General features: G+C 44.2%; 4 protein-coding genes across 4 annotated transcripts; 1 reads left to right on the forward strand and 3 right to left on the reverse strand.

Annotated features, from left to right (window-relative positions):
* Nucleotides 1-182: 182 nt before the first annotated feature.
* On the forward strand, nt 183-3,487 carry JR316_0007212 (Ergothioneine biosynthesis protein 1; the record flags this gene model as incomplete). Its single annotated transcript, XM_047892955.1, has 11 exons — nt 183-484; nt 643-1,318; nt 1,374-1,380; nt 1,432-1,547; nt 1,610-1,999; nt 2,120-2,161; nt 2,223-2,789; nt 2,839-3,041; nt 3,095-3,211; nt 3,265-3,304; nt 3,365-3,487. 11 exons carry the CDS (start codon nt 183-185, stop codon nt 3,485-3,487), a joined length of 2,583 nt encoding a protein of 860 aa, XP_047748237.1.
* A 166-nt stretch (nt 3,488-3,653) lies between these two features.
* JR316_0007213 (Severin) lies at nt 3,654-5,092 on the reverse strand (the record flags this gene model as incomplete). Its single annotated transcript, XM_047892956.1, has 5 exons — nt 3,654-4,066; nt 4,124-4,510; nt 4,572-4,692; nt 4,754-4,921; nt 5,024-5,092. 5 exons carry the CDS (start codon nt 5,090-5,092, stop codon nt 3,654-3,656), a joined length of 1,158 nt encoding a protein of 385 aa, XP_047748238.1.
* A 365-nt stretch (nt 5,093-5,457) lies between these two features.
* Nucleotides 5,458-7,206, reverse strand: JR316_0007214 (uncharacterized protein; the record flags this gene model as incomplete). Its single annotated transcript, XM_047892957.1, has 10 exons — nt 5,458-5,490; nt 5,550-5,620; nt 5,677-5,910; nt 5,967-6,044; nt 6,094-6,141; nt 6,197-6,223; nt 6,276-6,662; nt 6,721-6,924; nt 6,973-7,059; nt 7,125-7,206. The coding sequence occupies 10 exons, from the start codon at nt 7,204-7,206 to the stop codon at nt 5,458-5,460; spliced, it is 1,251 nt and encodes a 416-aa protein (XP_047748239.1).
* Nucleotides 7,207-12,420: 5,214 nt separating this feature from the next.
* JR316_0007215 (Sec14 cytosolic factor) lies at nt 12,421-13,761 on the reverse strand (the record flags this gene model as incomplete). Its single annotated transcript, XM_047892958.1, has 8 exons — nt 12,421-12,790; nt 12,846-12,920; nt 12,975-13,063; nt 13,119-13,229; nt 13,280-13,288; nt 13,344-13,394; nt 13,453-13,582; nt 13,652-13,761. 8 exons carry the CDS (start codon nt 13,759-13,761, stop codon nt 12,421-12,423), a joined length of 945 nt encoding a protein of 314 aa, XP_047748240.1.
* Between the last annotated feature and the right edge of the window lie 1,090 nt (nt 13,762-14,851).

The following is a 14,851-nucleotide window of genomic DNA, read 5'->3' on the forward strand; positions in this document are numbered from 1 at the left end:
AGGACTCGTCTCTGGCGCAGGACAAGGAAGAATGATGACATCATCCGAAACTCGAGAATGACCTAGGGAACAGTCCCTAACGGGCAGTCCACCAACTTGGTCCGTATAAAAACAAGGTGTAAAATGGCCACTGCATTTTCAAACGCGATCTCAAGCTACACTGCTCTATCTTCCAAAATACCATGCCAGCTGAAATCATCGACGTTCACTCTCTCAGCGCCGAGGGTTTTCCCATTGCAGACATCCCGACGCAAATCATGAACGGTCTTTCTCGGCCTTTTGGACACAAACAACTCCCCACTATGCTCCTCTACGATGAACAGGGGCTCCAGCTGTACGACGACATTACCACTGCTGCTCCAGAGTACTACCTCTTTGCAGCAGAGGAGGAAATCCTTAAAAACAATGCCCACCATATCGTTCAAGCCATGCATAGAGGAGCTCAGATTTCCCCAGACGAAGTCATTGTTGAGCTTGGCGCGGGGTACGTCAAACCTTAATTACCTATTCATTACAAAACACCTCGCCACTTTCGCCCGATTTTCTACATCAGGGAACCCAGGATGGGATTATACCTTCCTTTTGCGGTTTCGCATAACTCTATGGGTTTAAACCTGATCTAATATTATAACATTGCCACAGATCTTTGCGAAAAACATCGCATATACTACTAGGACTTTCTCATTTTGTCGGCAAAGAGGCGCCTTCATCGGCCATTACTTACTATGCTCTTGACCTCGACAAGCACGAGTTGGAACGGACCCTTGGAGACATTTCAAGATCCGAAGTCGGCAAAAAGCTGGTCGGCAAAGTCAAGACGAAAGGAATGTGGGGCACGTACGAGGATGGTCTTAGATTTATAGAACATGGCGGTCTATTTGCTCGCCGCCTCCCATCGGTGGATTACCAATTTTCTTCTCGAGAACGCTCTCCAATTTCACCCATTTCAAGTGCTTCGTCCACCAGTAATGCCTCCTTGACCTCCATGTCAGAGTCAGGCTCGTCTATGCCCTCAACCCCTGAAGGCTCAAAGCCGCCCCTTCATGTTGTATTTTTGGGTTCGTCATTGGGCAATTTTTCGAGGACAGACGCCGTGTCTTTTCTTTTATCGCTGCCGTTACGCGCTGGTAGCGGAGACACTCTTCTTATTGGCCTGGACCATGACAATGATGCTGCGCTCATCGAAGAAGCATATAACGACAGCCAGGGCTATACCAGACGTTTCATCTTTAATGGCTTGAGGGCAGCTGGTCGGAACTTAGGCGACGAGAATCTGTTCGATGAAAGCAAATGGGAATATGTCAACACCTACAATTCGGTGCGAACAATCGTTATTTTTTACCCATTCTAGATTCTAATAAAGAGACAAATAGGATGAACGTATGTGCAATCGCTGTTTTTATTCGCCTAGCCTAATTATATTCATTGAAGGCTGCCACGAGGCCTTTTTTAGGTCCAAATGCCCCCAAATTATTCGAGAACCTAGAACCGGCAAAGTCATTCGATTTTCAAAAGGCGAATTGCTGAAAATTGAGGAATCAATCAAGGTGTGTTTTGTTGGCAGACCATTTGGGACCGCAATATTCACGGAGCTTATACTATATGTCAGTTTTCCGATGTGGACGCATATTCCTTGTTTACCGCCAGCAACCTGAGGCCAGTTCAGCGCTGGACTGACAAGAAATCACAGTACTCGTTATGGCTATTAGAAAGGCCTCCTTTCAGCTTTCCATTACTCGTTTCCCCATCCCACCCTTCGACAAAAGGTACTAGGCTTTCTTATTCTCCCTTTGGAGTACCATCTCGAGAAGAATGGAACGAACTTTGGTCCTGCTGGGATTTTATTACAAGGCAGATGATACCCTCGAGTATGTTATATCAGAAGCCAATCGACCTACGACATATTTGCTTGTTTTACTTGGGCCATATTCCTACATTTTTGGACATTCACCTCTCAAAGTTACTTCAACAGCCCCATACTGAACCAGAATCGTTTAAGGTAAGCTAAAATATCAGGCATTACTAAAACTGTCGACTTATTTCTATCTACAGTACATCTTTGAGGTCGGATTGCACATATTCTTGAAGGAAAGTTTTTTCGTTGACAATTGCTAAACAGCGTGGGATTGACCCAGACGTAGATGATCCTACCGAATGCCATGTGAGTATCCGTTTTAGAGTTCATGGGAGTTATCATTAATAATGGCATGGAATCTGTCCAGCCTCATTCTGAAGTACCGATCAAAGATGAAGACTGGCCAAGTCCCATTAATATTGTGAAGTTCCAGGCATCGGTTCGAGCAAGATTAATGCGTCTGTATGATGACATTGATTCTGGGCGAATCACCTTGACTCGCAAGATAGGACGCGTTTTGTTCATGACCCTTGAACATGAAGCCATGCACGCAGAAACCTTGCTGTACATGCTAATTCAACGAGCGGGGAGCGGAACAATACCTCCTCCTGGTTTCGTTGCTCCTCCCTGGGAATCACTGGCTGTCACCTGGCAAGAAATTCCAGCACCAGCGTCGAGTACTGTTACTTTAGGGCCTGCAACTGTGAGCCTTGGGCATATGGATTTCGAATCAGATGATGAGACAAATTCCGACGTCGAAACCCACGAATTTGGATGGGATAACGAAACCCCGAGGCGAGACGTCTATGTAAATCAATTCAGAATTGAATGGAGGCCCGTCACAAATGGAGAATTCCACCAATTTTTTTTCGGAGAAGGGAAAGGGAAAGTAGAGTTCCCAGCGAGTTGGGTTGAAGACGACGAAGGAATCAAAGTGAGTATTCCCAGTATCAGAAATGACATGTTCTGAAATACATTCGAAGGTCCGGACGTTGTATGGGCCTATTTCCATTGATATTGCTCGTAACTGGCCTATTGTAACCTCTTACAATAACCTTTCAACCTATGCCATGGTTAAAGGGGGGCGCCTTCCTACAGAATCGGAGCTTGCTCTATTTTACGACAAATATGAAGCGGGATATGAAGGTGGTGCTAATGTTGGTTTTCGGAATTGGCACCCTGTCCCGTAAGTTTGAACCTTGATTCATCGGGGTTTAAGCTAACATTACGCCCATTCAGTGCAACAACCGGCGGAGAGCGAGCTGGTGGAAAAGGTATCAATGGTGGAGTCTGGGAATGGACCTCCACTGTTTTTGATGCTGTTGACGGTTTTGAACCCTCGAAATTATACCCTGGGTGCTTATTAAATCACCTTTCAAACGCGATGAAGCTAATTTCTCTTTGTCCAGGTATTCTATGGACTTCTTTGATGGAAAACATCAAGTTGTAGTGAGTGTCTTCCCGATTTTTCCATCGTGGTTTGTCATTTATCACTCATTTTACAAACAGCTTGGAGGTTCATACGCTACTATTCCACGGATTGCCGGTAGGCGTAGTTTCAGGAATTGGTATCAACGAAACTACCCTTACACCTGGGCTGGTGCTCGCGTCGTCTATGACGTTTCCGTTTGAACGACGCTCTTTTTTCATCTAAAGGAAATTCCCACTCGTTAGGGTGTAAAGATTAAGGGCCGACTAATAAATTAAATTCTTGGTATCAAATCCCATAAAATAGATCTCAATACAAAACTCTTCAACAATTCTTCGTATATACATTGGTTTCACCTTTACATAGCTGTTAGAAAACTTCCATAAATTCATCAGTTTCTTCTCCTTCTTGCATCTTGACAACGGGTATAGCGACTCGAACACTTTCTGAAGCGGATTTGATTTTTTTGTCGTATAGATAGCGTTGAGCGTACTGTATCGACAGGCGCCTCTCATTTAAGGAAGCATTTCGGCCTATCCAGACATATATTGCAGGATAAGAAGCGCCGTCGGAGTGGTCAAGTAGAAAGGCATCTTCGGATGACAAAGAATCCTTTGAGACAGGTGCTACTTTTTCAAAAACAAGGGTTCCTGTGGCATCAGAGATGCGATATAGGATTGGGTGTACTTCGGTGAGGTTCATTGAGTGCAAATCGGCTGGTTTGAGCTTCGTCTGTTCACCAAATTCGTGCAGAAATATTCCTGCCCCAGATCCACCTTCGTCTAGAGAATGTGATTGTTAGGCTGAAGGTTCCAAGGGTAGAAGTAGAAACTGTTTACCGTAGACCACAACATCGGCTTGACTCTTCCGTTCGTTGAGCAAACTTTGAACAAATTCTGCAGCTTTAAATCTCTCCTGTCCTGCGCTCCCATTCGTATTAAATTGCATGATGTTATCTCCCTTATCCAAAATGTAGACATCGCCGGCAACGAGGCTATCAGCAGTCGCAGGTACCTCTCGAACCACAAGACTGGACCGTCCTTCTCTACTCTTAAACAAACTAACACGATAAAGCTTTCGAATATTCGGGGGTAAAGTGTCGGAGACATGGTGAAAACCCGTCTCAACCCCTCCTTTAAGGCAAAGGAATTGATGGAAATAAGATAGGAATCGAGGAGATTCAAATCCTTGAACCTCTCTGAATTGTACAGGCCTCCCGTGCAGATCTAGAAATAGAGAGCATACAGTAAGTTGGCTGGCCTTAAAGTCAAAGAAGAAGACACGAACAGTCGTCTAGCTCAACAGTCTTGTAGGCGGCCGTTCCAGCTTCGTCCTGAGTAGTATTTTGCCCAAGCCAAAAGTGAAGATCATATGAAAATGATTTTGCCTCCGGGGATTTCTTAAATGTCTATGGCCAACAATGACAACCTATAAAGACTTGTCACTGGAAGAATAAAAAAGAGACTTACATGAAGGATTATATACGAATCGCCATCATAGAACGAGCCATTACGCTCTTTCGGCCATGGGACCACTTTGAACTTTTCAATCCGCCATATCTGAAGACCGGCAGATTTCCCTGCATCCTCCCATGCGCTCTCCCCTTCTCCGGCTTCCTCTCTAACGTGCTTTTCAATCTACATGAACGATTGCAGTAGTTTAGTTAGGCCATCTCGACGATATGGGTCCCAAGAGTTCGAAACTGTAGAGTGGTGGCAGGGTTAATAATGGATACTCACGTTGGATCCTAAAAGCGCGATATTAGAATCTTCGATGTTATACACAGTTGTCCGGGTAAGATATGCCATGAGATTAGGCAAGCACAGTTCACCAGCGTAAACTTAGGAGAGAGATCAGTGGGAAGGAACCTTAACCTCAAAAATAGGGGTATCGCTAGCTGCCTTGGTCCCTGTTAAACAGCAACTTGCTGCCATAATTGTTCAACCTGCTGCCATAATTGTTGTATAGTCGAACTTCGCCATACAAAATCATCGAATTAGAATCAGCAATACCTTTGAAGGAAGTAGTGCTACTCAATTCTCTGTATAAACATAGTTAAAAGGATAATTATTTTTGGGATTTTAAAAAACATTATCAAAGTGCAGCATTACAGAGTTTTTCTTTTTGTACAACTAGATGGCAAGGTTGGAGAGCTATTACTTGCCCGAAAAGTCTAATTCCTGGATACCCCAGACAAGTTGCCAGCCTGATTATTTCAAATTGTGAACCCTTCGAGTCGCCGTCAGAAATCAAGGAATAACATACCGCCCTCATTTCACCCTCATTTGCCATATCTGTGTTCCCAGTCATCTTCCCAGTGATCTTTTCGGCGCCACCTTATAGAGAAGAGAGATTATAAAAATGTGAACAAGGATTGAATGTTAAAGCGCACCTAGAATCTTATCAGTCATTGACGGACGTCCACCTTGCATTTGCTGCGCGCTGATGTCAGAGCCGACTGGCCCTTTGGAAGGGTGTTGATATTTCATCCCTTCAGCACTCTGATACCTATTATCAAGACTGTTTCCAGAGGTGCCATAGCTAGACGATAATCCTTCCCCCTGAGTACGTGACCCACCAATACCAGAACTAGTAGTGGATGGACCGAATTTGCCCATGGAGTCACCTGAACACATGACAAGAATTGACACTAAGTATCAAATGAAAATATAATGGCATTACCCATGTTCATTCTCTCTTGGCCAGTTGAACCACCCATACCAGTATAGGATGAAGTTTCGTACTTGCCCATTGATCCACCTGAAAAAGATATTGGAACAATTTCACTGAAAGTGTATAACAAACATACCACTCATTTCCGTCCTTTCGTGACCTTTCAACGACGGCATCGAAGCCGCTGAAGGGAATGATGAGAAAGAGACGAAATCAGGACAGATGAATTGTATACATACTGTTCGAGCTCGAATCCTGGACATAGTCTACAAAAGAGGTCAATTATCATTATGTTTGCCATAGACTTTGTATACATACAATGACCAGGATGGCATTTGCTACAGTGCGCTTCCATGTTGCCGGTTCCGCTCTGTCCGTGAAGGTGATGCTCATCTTTAAGGTCTTTCATGTGCCCCGTGGCAAGACTAGCTCCGGCCATGGCAGGAATACCACTCAAAGACTCGTTATATTGATGTGCGTGAATTCCTGCGCCAGAATTTAGGCCAGTGCGAGTGGAGTCGGTCCTGAGGCGACTATCGGCATCAACGATTTGATGAAGAGAGTCGCTCCCTGTGAGAGTTCCACCAGCTCTTCCAAGATCCGAGAAATCCATCCCAGCAGATGCATTCATGCCTGAACCTTGGTTCAGATTACGGCGAACTTGGTCACGATCATTACTCATGGAGTAATCATGAGTTCCTCCCACTAAAATCATGAAATGCATTGTAAGATAATTAGCATACGATTTTGCAGTGAGGCTTACTATTTGCACTGCTTTTACCATATGTCTCACTGTTAGTGGTATCACGGCCATAGTTATCACTGGCGGGGTTGTGGCCACCAAAACCGCTGTGAGAGCTGTCTCGATTGAAAGCATAAGCATTGGGGGATTCCATGTTGCTCATACCACCAGATCGAGAAGGCATTGAAGGTACGTTCGATCCCAGAGCCGAGGATGCTGCTGCTCCTAATAATTGAGTCAGTTAATTCTAATGTTTTAAACTTTATAACCAACCTCCTGGACCGCCCATACCGCCCATGCCCATCATGCCAGCAGCATGGCTCTCAGGTGCTGCCAGGTTCTTGAGTTTATCGGTAACGCCTACGCAGAGTCCAATGTCTAGATTAGGCTAAAGTTCACCAAGACCAACAAAGGAATGTACTTACCAGAGTCGCCTTGTTCGCCAGAGGATTTAGTCCCTCTGTCGTTTTTAGAGCCGGACATAAGATTCGAAGCAATGTTTGACATGTTGGTGCTTTTAGATTTAGGATTTTAAAGCAAAGAAGTATGGGCTGAGAGGTGGGATATTAGGTGTGGGGTACCGACAACAACTCTTTATATACGATGCCCTTCTTATTCAATGACGGAGTACGTCAGGTTATGACGCGCCATGTGAAGTAGGATTGTCTCAGTATTCACTGAGGTTTCCAAACAGTCCTGAGGCGGAAACAAATCTACCGAGTCTAGCTGATACTGCGGACTGAATATGCGCGACAAAATAATTTAATATTGAACCAATACGAACCTGATCGAACCCATCTCCAAAACGGGGGTATCCTGATAGTGCGTTTTTGAGTCCTTAGTATTCGCTTGTCTGGTGAATTGGTTGTCGTCTCCACGGTAGAGAGATTTCAGTTGCATTAGGTCAAATAAAAGCTTTGTAACCTGTAAAGAACCACGCGAGCAGCAAATAAGAAAGAATGTGAAGACGCGTTCTTGACGCGTTCAGTTTAAAAGACGAAAAAGGTCCAGGTGTGTGATTGATTTCTGATTATGTAATTTAAGATAAGATAAGATCGTGAAAGACGACTGCACAGCTCTCCAGCCAACAACTCCGATACTTTTGCAATTGCCAATTATTTTCTTCTTCTTTTCACCACCTTGGCCATCTGTATTCTTTTAAATGGAATCTCATTCATCTGTAAGCATAGTGATATTGCATTTGATAAGGTTGTACTTATTTCCGTTTTCCTCTCAGTATCCGATTCTATCTAGTTTGCTTGCCAAATATCCACGCGCTTCATCTAGCCTTTTCCAAACTTACAACGATATTGTATACGGTACACCTTCTCTTTACCTGTCGAAGGATCTGGTAGGCTGAAGACTTTATTAGCTCAGCAATGGAACGATGTGAAAGTGATAGATCTCGAGTACTGTTCGCGAGGAGCCATAGCGGGCAGGAAGCGTGATACGGTGTGTGCTACAGACTTTCGACATTGATGCAATATCTCATTGTTTCCTTCAATCAGGAAGAGAATCTCTATGTTGTTCCCTGTGCTCTGTCTGAGACTCTTAGTTTCGCTTGGTGAGTCAATTACTCTCAATTGCGGTCACCCTACTTGAATACCATAAAGGATTCGGGATGCATTCTCCCAGCTATTCCCCAACTTGGAAAAGACCCATGAAGCGGTATCCAACCCTCCATATATTTTTCTCGCCATAACCTCAACCGACGCTTCTATTGTATATTACAAACTCAGTTACGGAATTGTCAAACCGCTTGTCTGAAAAACTACAACCAAACCCGGACAACCTACAGGAAACTACTTTCATGGTCTCTTAATCTCCATCAACTACGATGGCGTATTTTGAACTTTTTAGCGGTTCATTCAGACTCGACGATCCAAATAGGCTTAACGTATCCCTAACACCCCTCGTGGTCTGGCAGAGAGATAACGAAGAATACAGCCGGCCTTTGTCACCTTCTGGATAGATTCCGATCTTCTTAAGCAAGACAAGGAAATGTAGCGTTTCATCGATCACTATACCCTATCAAAGTAGTTCATTACTCAAATGCCGCTCGACGTGCGTCAAACTTCAATCATATTCGATTTATAAGAACTATTGGCATATAGTGGTGCGATTCCAGAACGAATCAAAGCAAGGTTGTATCTAGCAGCACATTTCGCAAGGGCAACCTGGTAGTGGTTTGAGGTATGAGTTTCTATTGACATGAAGCACGCAGTTTTCGGAGACTTACAGATGATATCCGCAGCGCACTCGCAGCATCCCTGAAAGATAGTTGACATGTGGAAAGCACTAGCGATGGCATGAAAGCGTTGCCTACCTCGCAGCATTCTGTTCAAATTGGCTTGCTTTAGTGCGCTGATTCATTCGTTTGGGGATGACTTACCGAAGCAAAGGAAACATCCGACGAGTCCCAAGAAGCAGTCCTGTGAAATATTCGCATGTCAGACTATAGCCGCACCCGAGGAAACAACGTGTAAACAAGGAGGCAAGAAAATGCCCGATAATCAAATTCGACGGTTCACCTCCGGAGAACTATATTTCAATGGAAAAGAACACAAAAACTCTTACTAACCTTTCCAGCTCCTCCACCACGAAGACGGGACGCCTTTTGCTTCTGGTGCTCACAGTTCTGATGTTGGTGGTTCTCGGAGGTCTCTCCAGAGACTTTCATGACCTCTGTTCGTAATCATCGTAATTTTGGTCAGCCTTCAACTATCGGGTTACACTTCAACAACATCGAGGAGTGGTGTATGAAGGTCAAAAAGCAGTTATATGCTCACTCATCTCAGTTGCAGCTTGAGGCTGGCTGGTCTTGGCGGTAGTAGATTCCATTCTCGCAAGATATAAACGTAAGCCTTGAGAAAGTGAGAAAAAAACCAAATTGACTGGTAAAGGGCGAAGGAAGGGATGTGGGTAAACAGAGAGCTGTTTATATAGGTGGAGATGAGTCTAAATGCGGCCATGATGCCCTCCACGGACAACGCTGTCTGCCTATTTTTGGATTTACTACGTAGTAACCTATTTATTTATAGCTTTGGGCGTTGTGCAGCCTTTCGTCCGACCGATTTAACCAAACGTTGATGACATGATGCCTACTGGCTTAATGGGGTGAAAAGGCCCCCGAGTAGCACCAAGGGCAGAAATAACGCTTCGAGGGATTGATGATAATCATGGAACTGAGACAAAATCCAACGATTACTTCGAAACCCGAGGCGAAGAACAATTGAGGCATCTATGTGCGCGGAACGAGGGCATCATCCCACCGTACATTTAGGCCGGTGTTATTAACATGTTGCAAAACTTTCATAAAACCAAGCAATCTGCGTAGTTAAGAAATAATTATAAGAATCGTCATTGAAATGAATGAAAAAATATAATTGTCCAGATCAAACATGAAATTTGGGATCTGTTCAACAACACATTTCACAAGGGCAGCCTACCCGTCTACAGTTGAGTATAGTTCTAGTGAATTCAGAACGAGAACTCACAGAGACAATCTCCTACGCATCCGCAGCAAATCTGTAGCAGAGGAGCGGTCAATCAATAATCTGCCAATTGGCCTAGACATGGTGACGAGGCTGCGAAAGCGCACCTCACAGCATTCTTCCGAAATCATTGATATTAGTAGAAAATCAAAAACTCACGAAGGTCACTCACCAAAGCACAGGAAACAGCTGACGCATACAATGAAACACTCCTATAGATAATTTGAGTTAAAGCACAAAAAGGTGATACTATTGATGAAGACCTCACCTTTGCAGCACCACCTCCTCGAATCCTAGTGGTACCGGACCCAACAGATTCTCTCGTTGATTGATTATGATGCTTTGTGGGGCCGGTAGGATTACTGATAATTTCTGGGTCACATCAGATACAGCGAGGTTATCTTGATGAATAAGACGCACGCATCTCAACTGAAGGTCTAAGTTGTTCGGAGCGCTTTTTTGATGCTTCCATCGATGTCACAAATGCAAAAGGGTATGGGGAAAAGATGGCTATGTGGAATGCGAGAAAATTATGCACATTCTTATACTACAAGTGATATCAGCAAACAACACATTTGCATTCCTTAAGTGACACCAACAACTAACCTGACCCCAACTATTTGGCCCAACCTCATCGTTTCTTTTTACAGTGGTCTGCGTTAGCCAGTGCATGTCTAGTGACCGAATAGAGAAAAAGACTAAGCAAGTGGTTGATCGACGTGGACTGTGTCTCAGACTCCTCAGCGTATAGCTAGCCAGCGACTTTGGATATTAAAATCCGAATGTTATGGTGTGCATGGATGCGGTAACCTGATACGACGTCGGTCTGCAAAAATGAAATAGATAGATGAAGCTTTGGTACGGGTTGATGTCTTGTATACGCCACATTCCAATGTTGAATGAATGTCCAAAAAAGCAAAAGTGATCATGCAATGAACCGTAAGTTTTGGGAAGGAAAACTGAGAATGACAAGGCGATATGCAAGTAAAACTTCCTGGTACAAGACCTGAGGTCGAAGACGGGAAAGAACGATCGCCCAAACACTATCTGATAGATTGATATCAACGTCAACGTTCCAAGAGGCATTGTTATATGAAAGGAGTCTAGTGCATACCTCTACAGCATGAAAGAACGCAGACACAAGCACCATACGATTGAATGCGCATATTATTCTCAACGAATTGGCAGGGAAATATTCGCATCGGCCTCAGCTGGGGTTTTCTTCCCATGCATGCACTAGAAAGTAGAGCCCAACGCCATGCAAAATTTGAGGAGGATGTGTTCCCCTTGGGCCTTGGATCAGATAACGACGATAAACCTCATTGTCCCATTTGTTGTGCGTCCGCCGGATTGCAGGTTGTAGCGAAGCTGGCTGATCGAGAAAGGTGAGTTTGATACCCACTCCACTAACTTGTGAGATTGCTACAGTCGTTTGTAAAATGAAATCCAGCTTGTGTTGCAGCACTCCTTAATAAAAAAGGTAGTTTGTAGACAGTGAGGTGTGGTGGTTTAATGAGTGACTTAGGTGCTACGGCCCGGCGATATTCCCCGACGCCTGGGAATACAAGTTGCATTTGGTTCAACTTGGCACATCTACTTTCAACTTAGATCTCATGTCCACATATAACACGTCTCGACATGATAATACTGGCTACTCTACAAAAGGCTATGGTCCATACGATCCAATACTTTGATAACACAGAGACGCACGGAACACGGTAGATCACCGTTTAGGATGCACACAAAGAAGCCTGTCTATCTCAGAAGTCCCGAGCTCCCTTGACATTTCCCAATGGTGTCGGTAAGAGTCGGTATGCTGGGACAAAAGTGTCACAAAATGTCCACGTTGGTGGGTATGTATTGCTGGGAAGACCTAAGGGAAATTACACGACAATTTAGATATAACCACGACACGATACAATATTGCAGATAGGCCCATCCCCAACACTCTTTCGCTACCCCACAACACAGAGACTTCAACCCCTATTGTCGAAGCTACATCCCAATTCGTTGACCCATACTTTTTACCGATGCCACCAAGGTCAACAATAATGCTCCAACAGATATCAAGTGTCGCAAGTCGTCAAATCTCCCAGATCTTGCGTCTTCCTCTACAAACCATCTGTTGCGCAAAAAGGATCACTCTATTGCGCCTTTATTTCCTCTTTCTCTCTTTCCTTTTAAAGTGAAGGCAAACCCATCGCACATTGCAGATGAATTCATACCATCAAAATTCTTCGAGTACTGGCAAGGGACCGTTATTTACTACCAATGGTGTCAATTTTTCCGAAAATCCGTCATCGTTACGCGCCTTAACAACTTTCTCCTTTGCTTTGGCTTTCGGACCCCACCCCACCCTTCCTTCTTGCCATGGACCCGCTCCACTCAACGCGCATCCTCCTTCCTCTGCACATTTGCAAGTGCCTCCCAGAAAGTCAGGCAAATTCTCCGCATATATTAGGTCCAAAAGGACATCTTTATAGTCGCTTCCAAGCACGTCGACTTTCTGCGCAGTTTCTTTGGATAACCAAGGCTTTATCGCATTCCATATAATCGTGAATGAAGAAGGAGCATTGATGATGGCCAACTGGCCCATACTGGAGATACACCAAACCTAAACAGAGATATTGGCGAGGAAGAGGGAGCACGCACGTTTCTGGATAATAGTCTTGCGACATTTGGAAGGAACTTCTCACCAAGGATTTCATCTGCCAAAATGCACCTATCCTTTAACAACAAGTTCAGATTTCTCCGACATTATAATTCCCGCAGTGAACATACCCAAATCCTTTCAAATCAACTATCACAAATGTCGTTCCAATCGGTTTTCCTGCAGCTCTCGACGAAGCAGGGAGGATTTCCCTGGTGAGCTATGAAAAGCATTAGCCGTAAATACACCTCTGTATAACCCATGATTCGACTAACACATTCGGCATTAACGATCATGGTTTCCCAGTGTCTCTCTGGTGTGCACACTTTATATAGCTTTGTAAGGTCCATGCCGCCGAATACGTGAACATTCAGAGGGCGTCCTTGCTACAGACGATGTCAGTCATTTGCCAAAAAATGATTCTTTCATTGCTGACTTTGTCGGTCTAAAGGATTAATGATTTAGGGCATAAATAGACTCAAAGGAAGTTACAAGCGAACCTTGTGGAACCATAGTGGCCAACATTCAAATACTGCCTCACGTTCAGGATACTGTTAGACGTTCATCATTCTTTCCGATATCTCAAGAGAATCACAGAGCTCTGCTTACATCAAAGGGATCTGTTCTCTTGTAAAGCTCGTCTACTCCAACGCTGCCTACGGTCTTCCGCCAGTTTTGACATTCTCTAAACATCTTTTTCGAATGGGCTAAATCAAATTTGCGTGCTCTCAGAAATCGGCTGTCAAAATATATTGCAGAAAGAAAATAAGTATGACACCCTCTGTAGGATTTGGGGTTTAGTACTTACAGTAGGGTTTCATCGTCTGACCCTATGCTGTCCCCGTTGTGTAAGATGCCTTCTGCATACAGGCTCTCCCGGAAAGCTCTCAGGATTTCTAATTGTTTTGAATTCGACATTTCCTAATCGTGTAGGTGCAGATGGTAAAGCGTTGTCGGGTTTAACCTTCGTGTACGCTTGATTGTTAACGCAGATTAGTCGATTTGAACAATGCTTAATTGCCAGTACAGTACAAGAGGGAATCAAAGGGAACGGAGTATATGCCTCGAGTCCTGACACCGGGTACTGTAAAACGGCAGTCACCATTCGATTCGCCGTAATCATCGTTGCGATATCTGTGGGGCGTCATCACAATTGTGTCGAGATGACCGTTTGATGACAAATGATTTGATTCCGCCGGACCCTCCTGATCACGATCCTTGCTGGGGTCATCAACTGGTCATCAGATATCCAAATTATGGGACTTCCAGTTAAAGCCGTGTCTGTCCAGGAAGCAAAACCAGCATCGACCTTTTAGGGTCTTACATTGATAATCATCAAATGCTTGCATTCGATTTCATGTGCATCACAGTGATTTGTGACCTGAGATTCGCGGCAAGTTGCACGAGGCGGGAAAGGTACTTGCAGCATATTTGCATGTTTGTCTGGAAGTTTGGAAAGGTGCTTTACGTATTATTTCTGTCTCACAAGGATCAGGCTCTGCGGTCGCTCAACTAAAAACTTCCAAAGTATACAATAATGACCGGACAGCTCCGAGCCAAGTGTCGGGGACAACGCTTTCCTTCCAATGCCTAATGTTGCATTTAACACGCTATTATTATTATTGAGATCTTAAGCTGAGCGACTGTTGTAATTAAAGCAGGAATCGGAGGAAAGAAAAAAGAAGTCCGGACACCAGATCATTTCGTCGATCTCGGGCGTCTGGTTCAAGGTAAACACGTATAATTTAATAGGCGCTGGGCTTAATGATGCTTTAAATGTTCTCCAGCGTTTATTTCACTGAATCAAACGTCATAGTTTGGCACTACACGTTTAATTGAAATGGACCGAGAGGCACTTGATCATCCATCAATTGATTGTTAGTACGCCACACAATAATTGACGGACTAGTACTTAGGACAAACTTAGGACACCTATTCGTTCGTATCGAAGACAAATATTCTGCTGTTTTCTTCGACATAAGTGAGAGTGCGGCAGTGTAGTATACTG

This window comes from Psilocybe cubensis, chromosome 6, assembly GCF_017499595.1.
Source record: "Psilocybe cubensis strain MGC-MH-2018 chromosome 6, whole genome shotgun sequence".
In the NCBI taxonomy this organism is placed as follows: Eukaryota; Fungi; Basidiomycota; class Agaricomycetes; order Agaricales; family Agrocybaceae; genus Psilocybe; species Psilocybe cubensis.